This window comes from Malus domestica, chromosome 15 (genome assembly GCF_042453785.1).
Source record: "Malus domestica chromosome 15, GDT2T_hap1".
Lineage (NCBI taxonomy): Eukaryota > Viridiplantae > Streptophyta > Magnoliopsida > Rosales > Rosaceae > Malus > Malus domestica.
In genome coordinates, this window is record NC_091675.1 from 32,376,577 (window position 1) to 32,387,420 (window position 10,844).

The 10,844-nt window shown below is 37.6% G+C and overlaps 1 protein-coding gene and 1 pseudogene across 2 annotated transcripts; one reads left to right on the plus strand and one right to left on the minus strand.

Moving 5' to 3' along the window:
• LOC139192265 (uncharacterized) lies at window positions 1-7,484 on the minus strand. 2 transcript variants are annotated; one of them, XM_070814082.1, is made up of 13 exons: window positions 7,326-7,484; window positions 7,066-7,208; window positions 5,441-5,747; window positions 5,111-5,323; window positions 4,136-4,228; window positions 3,931-4,044; window positions 3,233-3,820; window positions 2,464-2,705; window positions 1,822-1,992; window positions 1,589-1,720; window positions 1,431-1,500; window positions 1,247-1,342; window positions 1-203 (listed from the first exon to the last, which is right to left on the minus strand). In XM_070814082.1, exons 3-13 carry the CDS (start codon window positions 5,729-5,731, stop codon window positions 114-116), a joined length of 2,100 nt encoding a protein of 699 aa, XP_070670183.1. In that variant the 5' UTR covers window positions 5,732-5,747; window positions 7,066-7,208; window positions 7,326-7,484; the 3' UTR covers window positions 1-113. The 2 variants fall into 2 exon arrangements, with proteins under 2 accessions (XP_070670183.1, XP_070670184.1); XM_070814083.1 differs by lacking the exon at window positions 5,111-5,323 and having other exon boundaries at window positions 5,611-5,747; window positions 7,326-7,465.
• Window positions 7,485-8,758: 1,274 nt separating this feature from the next.
• Window positions 8,759-9,398, plus strand: LOC139191864 (pentatricopeptide repeat-containing protein At3g25210, mitochondrial-like; annotated as a pseudogene).
• The last annotated feature ends 1,446 nt before the right edge of the window (window positions 9,399-10,844 follow it).

The following is a 10,844-nucleotide window of genomic DNA, read 5'->3' on the forward strand; positions in this document are numbered from 1 at the left end:
TTCGGTCGCATCTAAATTGAATTTGACATTGAAAGGGAATCCATACAAAATTTATGCCATAAATCCTTGCATATACATCACTTCCAGCTGGTTGTTATGACCTAGCACCTACATTACATATAATCACTCACAATATCACCCCACTCGCACCGTACCTCATTGAGTTCAGCTTGTGTGTAGGCATCTAACGCCTTCCCGTCCCACTGAAACAAGATAAAGAAAACATTTATCATTAACGAGTGCAAAAACATAGAACATTAATGTCCAACACGACTAAAGAACGCAGTAGCTGTGTGTGCTTCTAAATGAATTTGGTGACAGCAACCTCTAACATTACAGTCGATTCCGTATCAGGCAATCCTTATTACCGAGCTGTCTAAAACATAATCCTTCGGAAAATTATCATGCTAAAGGAAAAGAAGGATGCACAATATGGCTAGGGGGAGGGGACTTGCTTTCTAACTGAAGGATATTTACATAGCTTATATATATATATATAATCGCACCATGTTCAATTATACCGCAAATTACACATTTGCACACCACAATCTATTTAGCTTATACAATTCTTCCTTCTTCTTTCTTGTGTGTAGATAAGGTAAAGATTGCCCCTGCAAAATGCTAACAATTCGCAGCTACCGCTTCAATACGACAAACATGTTTGTTTTGTAAATACCCTTAGCAGTTGCTTGACAATGTTCCTATATCCCCCTAAAGAAATGTAATGCAAAACTGAACTTAGAAGGTCACCCTACAACAGTAGTACTCTCAACAATTTGCTTAACAAAGCATTGTTTGTGCACAATGAGAGCATACAGGTTCATCTCATCAACGGATAAAAATCCAACAAAAGGCACAACTATATACATTCTGTTAGCAAAATTGCAAATATTTCATAGTTCAGCATGCACAAACATAAAAGATTAGACAATGATAACTGAGAGCTGCAATAATTGGAAAACAAATTTAAACGACCCTCATTTAATGGGCCTAACGGAGATTCACTCATTTGCAGCAGATAACACGCTGAGTAGACCACATAGAAAAAGACAAACCACTTTAGAACTCCATGTGCAGTAGATAAAGGAGATTCACTCATTTGCAGTAGATTATAGATGCCGTTACAAGGCAACCCACAAAGCATAATGAGTAGCAATTGAAAAGGAAAAAAGCACCTCAACCATGTTACAACTTATGCCAATGCAATTCACACCGGTACAGAAAACCTTAGAACAGTTATTTGTACCTTTGCTGCGAATGAAAGGTTTTCATCTTCTATGATTTCTTTCATGTATCTCATGACATAATACCCGCACTCCATATTTGATGGTTGTTTAGGACCCTACACACAATTCAAAAGTATATTAGTTTCTATTGATTCCTTCAACACTTCTGATTTGTTATTAGGTAAATGAATAATAATAACATACCGTTAGTACTTTCCATATGGGTGGCTTTTGGACTCCCCTACCCATTTGAGCCTTGAACTGGCTAATACCACTTCAGCACCAAAAAAAAAAAAGTTACAATCTAGAAAGATTAATACAATAATTTCATTTACATAAGTGAAGTAGGACAGCTTGATTACTTGTTTACAACATATTTCCATTCTTCCTCGTGCATGCTCCGTCGAAGAGAGTCCATGAAATAGCGCTGAAGGGGGTCCATGAAGTAGCATACGTCTTTGCCTTCACTAATGATAGTCAACATCCAATGATAGCTACATATTGGACCAGAATTATTTTAGCGAAAGTCAAATGTTTTCTTGGTTCATCAAACACAGAAGGTTGACAAACATCGAATGGAGAAGGCTTGACTTACCCGGAATTGTAAGGTACCAAAAGAACTTGATCGGAAGGCACATTTTGTAACCCAGCTGCTAGCATTCTTGATTTGTGGTCGGAATCACCTACCCCAACCGAAATGCTTGAAGGGTCAGTCAAACCAACCATATTGACCATGTTTGATTCCTTTAACTTATTATATAAGTGCCTAAAACATAAAGTCGTAAGGGTTAATTTTAGTGGGTCTGCACATATCATATTCCATGTTTCGTTTACAGGGTTATAATCTGACATATATGTTGAAGAAATAAGAGGACCGTCTACTCGTTCTAATCTGAGTAGATGCCAATCAAGAAAATGAAACCCATGCCGAAGCACGCGCGCGCGCGCACACACACACACACACAATATATATATATATATATATAAAGACAGCACCACAATAGGCGGCAAATCTTCCATTTCTCACGTGGAACAAATACTCTACAAAAACTGGAAGTAAATAAGAAAAAAGAAGAAGCTTAATCTCTCAATAGCACAGTAAATATGAATAAATAACCAGCTAATGATCGTAACGGTATAAAAAGAAATATGAAATACAACTTCAAAATTGGATTAATTGGTAAATTATCATAAGCATTTTGTATTTTACCTATTTAATAATTATTTTTGTATTTACCTCATGTAAACAATCATGCATGTGGCCGAGATTTCCTTCATTTCCATAAACTGCATTATGACTTCTCGGGAAATGGATACAGTTTTGGAAACACCAAATACTGCTTTCTCTATATCAACACTGATAGTTTCGCCATCCCGCATGGCACGCTCTGCATAACGATATAGCAACTTGAGGGACTTGGGCAGGCTCATGTCTTGTTTGGGTAACTCTTGAGGTTTTTCTGCAGTGTTTCCACGTTTCTACAGTGTTTGGCAGCAAAGATGAAGATATAGATGATATCAGAAGACAGCATGAGGCCATAATAAAATGATAAACAAAGAACTTTTGAAGGTAAGCACAGAATAAAATGAAATCCATTGTTGAACAGTGGCATATATACTTGAGTTATTTATCGCCTCCTACATTAACCTAACAAGACCCTTAGACGAAATGACATGCAAGCCTGCGACTTGGCCAATTGTTACTTATTCTTCAGTAACTGGCGACGGGAATCAGCTCTGCTTTATCAAGAACTACATCAATAGGAACTTTCAGACTGCCATCTCCCGAATGAACACCACTGACTCTGGTTGGCCGCATCGCACTTTAGTTACTGTACCATTGCTCACACCAAGGTGCATGGTTTCCAAATTCCAATTAACAGAATATAAGGGAAAGCACACTGTAAGTGAATGGCTAAGAACCCTTCTAACACCCCCAATAAGTGCATTCCACATGATAAAACAAGATACAAGTCAAACATCAAAAATATTGTTTTAATTCTTACCTTTATGGCATCTCTTTTACCCACAACTGCCAATTCCACAAAATCAATTTCATTATCTTCTAAGACATTGTTTTCCTTCCCAGAACAGCCAGCCTTCCCAGAAGGATTGGGAGTTAGAGTTGGAAGTGTGATAGCAGCGGCCCCACCATCGATCTTTGCCTCTAACTCAGCAATCTTGGCTTTAAAGTAAGCCCCCTGCTGCTCAATCATCTTCTTGACCTCATCCAGCAGATCTTCCTTCTCCAACTGAGCCTGTCGGTCTCTTGGCCTGACAAAGCCTCCCACCTCTCTAACCCTACCAGACTGTTCAGGAGTTTCCAATGCCATTGTCAGGACACCATTATTCTTAGAGGAGAGATTGGCGTCAAAATTGTACAAATGTTCTTGATGTTCAGAATGTTCCGGATGTTCTTGATGTTCAGACTGTTCTGCTTGTTCAAAAGGTTCTGCATCTTCAGAATGTTCTGCATGTTCAGAATGCTTAGGGCGTTCAGAATGTTCTGCATGTTCAAAATGATTGGAATGTCTGGATTCTTCAGAATCTTCACAATGTTCTGCAGGTCCAGACCGCTCAGAATGCTCTCTGTTCTGTTTCATCAAAAGGTTCAGCGACAAAACAAATGCAAAAGGCATGATGAATCATTCTTAGTTATAATCATATCATAACCATATGATATTACAGGATGTAGCATACTCACAATCTTCGTAGCCTGCTCTCCTATGGTCACATCGGAGATATTCCCTTTTCTATCCTCGCGTGCTTTCTTCCAGAGTAGATGCCCATCAAGTTCACCTTCAGGCATAGTCTTTTTCTGACCAAATCAAATGTCTGGTTAGTCCTAACTCCTAGCCTAGGTAAATGGAAATATTAACGGCGAAAATGCTGGGATTCTATGAACTTACTAATTCTGCCTCCAAATTCGCATATCCTTTTCGTGACATTCTATGAATATATTTCAACTTTGCCCTTCTCTCTTTCTGTTCCTTATGGAGTTTCTACAATATGCATATATGGTTATAGCTCAGTAGACACAACCAGATGATAGAGGTACCACAAAGATTTTGATTTTAAAACTAAGAATTAGGGAATTAGATTTCACCTTCCAAAGTGTATAACATAAATGGGAATATCATCAAATAAGCAATTAACTGTACACCAGACATGCAAACCTTCCCAATACTTCTAATTTTTTTTTCCGAAAATCTTTATTAAAAGACCGCACCGATTAACCTTGACAAAAAGTCTTGCTAGAAAAGAGCAAGCTAGAAGTGCAAGTATTCAAGCAATCAATTGAATGTTAAATCGGAAAGCAGTTTACAAAGACAACTTCATTAATGGTGACCTTCTAATGATAATTTAATTGTATATAATAATTGTTTTAAGGGATTGCTAAACCATATAATGCTTTTGAGCGATTCAACACTTGCAAATTGCAGTCTGATCCTTTAAAAGGAGCCATGTCAAAGTCTTACTCTCCACAATTACGATAAACCACAAAATACATATTACATACTGTAGATACAAATATCAAGGGTGGGCTGTATTTCAGTTTAGGATTGTGTATATGACCAGAATCGAGTTTATTTCTGTGGGTTATACATGACGAGCAAGTAATATCATTTAAGTACACAACGTTACTAGGGAAATGATTTCTGCACACCCTTTTTCACCTCTGGCACACCCCTCTTTTTACAAGCCATTGGATACAAAGCAAAGGAGAATCAAGGGCCAGAATTAAGAGGGGTGTGCAGATACCGGAAAAAAGAATGAAGAAAGGTATAACTATAAGAATTAGTGCAGACCACTTCCTTCACTAGCAATTACTATCACGCACTGCACCAAAAAAAAAAAACTACGAAATAAGTCCCTCATCGTACCTGAAACTCTTTGGTTAAGCGACCATTTACAAATTGTTCCCAATGTTCTTGCTTAATAAAATCATATTCTTTTGGAGGGTTTTTCAGGGCTTCAGCATCATCTTTAAATGGCATAATATATTTTGTGGTTAAGTCACACTTGAATTGCCTCCACCTATTGGAAGCAGCGGACAACACCGTTTTTCTGCTTTTAGGGGCTAAGACAAATGCCATCTACAAAGTAACACAGCGAGCAGATTTGTTATCAAAGAGATTTTTGAAATGCATTAGTTATCAACGAGGTTGCATTTGTGAAAGATAGAAGAATATCAACTTAAGTCGACTACATACATCTATAGCTTCCCAAATTTTATTTTTCAGATCCTTCTCCACCTTAGGCCAGCCTTCAACACTAATGGGGACCGTACGACGTGTCACCACCCCAATGTAAGAAGCCAACTCTGATGCTACTTTCCCATATGGTTTGCCCTTTGAGTTATACTGTACAATTAATTTCTTACCAGTACTTGCTATGCGACGCATATTCGTTATCCCGCGTTTCCTCTTTAACCCACTAGAGGTAGTAACAGCGTCCTCAGTCTCCTTTGAAGTAGACACCTCTTTTGGTTTGGGTGAACCCATTTCTTAATCTTCCGAGCTGCAAAAATGAGCACTGGTTGATATGTTGCATATATGTACGGAATTATGGATTAAGAACAACTGGTACAAGTGCAACAACTTGAAATTATATAAATTTATACAATAAAAGGTCGTACCCAGTGCACAAGGCTCCCGCTTTACGCAGGGTCTGGGAGAGGTGAATGTCGGCTAGCCTTACCCCCATTTATGGAGAGGCTGCTCCCAAGTCTCGAACCCGAGACCTACCGCTCATGGGCGAAGACACTTGCCATCGCACCAAGTGCGACCTCTATATAAATTTATACAATACATAGTTTAAATTAAGAAATAAAATAGAATCAACTGACAATCGAAATGAAATTAAATGATGAGATTTTAAACTAATTCCTTCTAAGACTCCACCAATTTCCCTTTTCAAGTAAGGGCAGGTAATTCATGAGCTCTCAGTAAGTACATCAATGAATAAGTGCATCGGACCAATAATTTCAAAGTATCCTGAACTCAATTTCACAATTTTTTTCTCCTTGTTCCTTGCTTGCTTTCTCAAATAAAATGTAATGGAAATTGGAAATGTAATGGAATCCCAAGGTTTTGATATTCTCACCAATAAAGAAAGTTTTGCACTGGTCTTTCTCCATCAAACGCCTTCAAAAGAAGGCGAGAAAGGGACTTTGCCCTTTTTCAAATCTTCTTTTAATTTTTTTTTATTCCAAATTGAAACATACTCTTGCCTCAATCCTAATTCATAAAGTTCAGTGAAAAGGGTCTGCTGACACTCTCAGATACATCAACACAGTTCAACGAGGTATTCACAGTTGTAATTTGGTAAAAATGTCGTGAATGAGATTCATCCTGTTTGTCACCCTGATTTTATCGTAAATGGTTGTTGTCTTCTAAATGAGATTTCAAATTCCTTCCAAGAATGTGCCATTTTTTCTTGGATATCGAAGCTTTACAGCCAAAATTTTCAAACTTGTACATTGACACTCGAAAATGAACCAATAATTTCCTTGTATTTTCCTCTTTTGAATATGGTAAGCACAGCGTATTCTGAATTTTTGCTCTGTTTCAGAAGGTTTGTGTTCCAACTGGAGTTTCAAGTACGAACTCTAGAACCGAAAACAAAAGACTAGCTAAAACAAATGTACATCAAACTACCGCGAAATAAGGGAATTATATAAACCTCCTCCTCAACCAAAGAGACAGCAAACATTAAGACAAAATAAGAACATGAATCTTAAACTCAACCCACACTCTGATCAGATCTAAGTCTTACAAATCTAGAAACAATAATTTGAATTTCTCAAAAGCAGCAAAATACAAAGGAAGAAGCATACCCTATAAGGCAAGAGGCACGATGATACCCAAATGGGTACTTGGAAAGTGAGAGAGGAAGAAACCCAAATCACTACTTAGATGGTCGGCTCGAACTTGACTGAGGGAGAGACAAAAACTAAGGACCTTTGGTTCTTTTGCTGGTCTGAAATATTGAAGAAGAAAAACCCATCAGAAAAATGCACTGAATTTAGCTTCAGAAATATGATTGAGCGAGAGAGAGAGAGAGAGAGAGAGAGAGAGAAAGAGAGAGAGATTACACCTGAACTTTGACAACGGCTTGGTGGAAAACCAAAGAGAGGGAAATGACGTCTCCTTCGCGGGCTGAGAGCAAGCTGAAGAGGTGAGAGACAACAGCACATCTTAGACGACATTTCCCAGACCACAATGACAATGTTTTATCTACTTTTGATTGATTTTCGTAAAATGTCGTTTATTTGGTGTTGTGTAAAGTAGTATATGTGTGTAGGGTCGGCTCGGTTCCGTTTCAAGTGAAATTGGAACCGAAAGTTTTTGCAGTGTGATTTTGAAACTGAAATCGAAATGAAACTAAACTATTTAGTTTGGTTCGGATTGGTTGGATTTCAAACGATTTTGGATCGGTTTCAAACTATTTGCAAAGAAAATGAAAGAATAGCTTCATAAACATTGAATTGCAGTTCTGTGAAATGTTAAAACTAGTAATTCATTCCATCCACTCAAACATAAGCAGTGCCCAATGACGCAGGAACGTTAATACAAGATTACCGACTATTCGTGGTTCTACTCCAAACAATTTGACTACCTACTGTCCAAATACCAAAAACCACCAACTGTACAATTAATCTGAATTGTAGTTCAACTACATCAAATGGTATAGCAAATTATACTTGCACACGAAATCTCTGCATAAGAAATAGTTAAGTAAAATTTTAAACCGTGCAAATTAAAAAAATTAAAAAAACTATCTTTCTTACTACTAAATCATTAAACTGTTGATCTGGTGTAAGTTATAAAGCAATAATTTTAGGAAAGGGATCCTTCCTCCTAGTCCATCAAGTTCGGAGATTCAGGCCGTTGAAATTTGATCCAACGGCTACAAACAGGAGCCCACTTTAAAAGTTATAATAACTTTAACCGTTTGATCAAATTTCAAAGACCCGAATTCTCGAACTTGGTAGATTAGGAGGAAGGGATCCGAAAGGATCCCTTTCCGTAATTTTAATGATAGCATTTTGAGTATCTAAGCATGCTAGTACAATATCAAGGAATAAAATATTATAGGGTAGATATTAGTTTACAACCTACAAGTTTCGTGGTTTTCAACATTTGATATATGAAGTTTTTTTCATCTCAGAGTCATACCTAAAGTGTTAATTTTGGGACAGTCTTATACATCCGTTAGTCAAACTGTTAACTTTGCCATTAACTGATGATGTGGTGTCTATGTGGACAATGACTAGACGCCATGTGTCATTAAGGGGTCCATGTGGAAATTAAAAATTCAAAAGAATAATTAACTAAATATTAAAAATATTAAAAAACTAAACTAAACTAAAAAACCAAAAAAACCCACGCACACCCAGATCTTCCCCATCGACCGTCCCCCCCAGCTGGGATTAAGAACTTGAAAAAGAAGAAGAAGGTTCGGGGAGACAGAGAGAGAGGGAGTCCCGACCCTCTGCGTCACCTGCAACCGCGACATCCACTCCGTCAATGTTCACTCTCATTCATGCCCACCTTTCCCTTATCGCCACGTACATCCCCACCACCGCCTCCTGTCCTCTTTACCTTACCCCTCCAAACCCCCTTCGAATTCGAACCCCACTAGAAAAGCAATTTGAGACGTGGGTCTAGAAGCTCAAACCCGGGTTCGGGCAGCTTGAAGTGAAGGAGGCCTTGAAAGCCCAATCGGACCCGGATCTCGCCCTCGACATTTTTTAGTGGACCGCCCAGCAGCGGAACTACAAGCACAACCACACCACCTATCTCATCATGATCAAAATCTTGCTCGACGGCAGACGTTACCCTCTTGTCGAACCCTAGTTGAAGAGGTAATCGTCGGGCCTGTGAAATTAGCGTGCTCCTTTACAATTCCATGATTCGATTTTGATGCGGAAGAAAGCTGCTTTTCAATCAAGCTTTTGATATATATAAGAAAATGTTGAATTCCAAGAATTGTAAATCGAATCTTGAAACTTATGCATTGCTGCTGAACTCGTTGCTTAAGAGGTTTAATAATATGCATGTTTTCTATGTGTACTTGCGCGCCGTGCGGTCCTTGTTAAAGGGATGGAGGGGCTGGGTTTTTGGGGAGCTTGGTGGTAGGGGTGGGTATCAGGGAAGGGGTGGGTGAGGGGTGGAGGGGATGGTTGGGTGGAGGGTTTTAGGAAAGACGATCTGGGTTTTGCCTTTTTTTTTCTTTTACTTTTCTTTAAATAATTATTTTTTGAAATTTTAATTTCCACGTGGACTCCTTAATGATACGTGGTGTCCAGTCATTGTTCACATAAGCGTTACATCATCAGTTAACGACAGAGTTAACAGTTTGACTAACTGATGTATGAGACTGTCCCAAAATTAACACTTTAGGTATGACTCTGGGACGAAAAAAATTTCATGTATCAAATGTTGAAAACCACAAAACTTGAGGGTAGTAAATTGATATTCACCCAATATTATAATTCTGTGTGAGCGTGCTTTATGTCAACTCGGCTTGAGATGAGGGTTGAGAGAGAGAAAGAAACTGACTATTGCTAGCCATTGTGAAGTTTATCCAACTCCCTCACCCCCTAGTGTAGATAATATTGTTTGTTAAAAAAACAAATAGTCAAAAACTAAGAGAGATGAATTTCTAGCATGGTTGGGTCCATACTAAATGTATGAAGTCTAACAAACAACCAATTAGAACACAATACCTAATATAGTTATTTAATTAAATATTTTTAATTTTTGCGGTGCTGTTCGGTTTCGATTCGATTCCAAAAGGCCAAAACCGAAACCAAACCGTTTTCCTTCATTGCGGTTCGGTTTCAAACTAAAACCACTTCAAAACTGCAAAACCAAACTGTTCAATGTTGTCCGATTTGGTTTATGCTTCCGTTTCGATTTTTGTGTTTCAAGTACCCACCCTATGTGTGTGCATAAAACGATTATGATAATAATTTAAAAAAAAAATTAATAACTGTTAGGTACATGGCGAGTTTGATATCAATTGATTATGGTTGACTCATTAAGTGACTTAGCCCAAATTTGCTCGTTCCAACACTATTTTCAAATGTTTATTACCTATCCCATGTGTAATAAACGTTAAGTACAATAACATTTAAGTAACTTTAACGAAAAGCTTCCGGTACTGTTCACTTTAATGAAAAACCATATTTTTACATTAAAAAATCAATCCTGGTACTATTCATTTTACCCTTTATTTTGTCCTTATTGTTAAAACTCAAAGTTTTCAAGCAAGTTTTCATTAGTTTTCCTTAACATTTAAACATAGACTGAATTTTTTATCATTTATTTTTTCTAATACACCAACTAGGGGCGATTTTCGGATGAGTTGCATTACATTATAAACAAGGTTTCTAACTCCCATTTAAAGGAAAAATCGAATTTTCAAATTTAGAAATTCGGAACATTTGGAAATTTAAATTTGCGGAGTCTTTGTATTATTCTGATTTTCATACGATCTTTCAGAAATTATTGGGTTCAGAATGAATTTTTTTTTATAGATGAATTATAATCTTTATATCTCCAGTCGGATTAGGCTTCTGTTGCTCTTAGTAAGGCATGTGGACTTTGC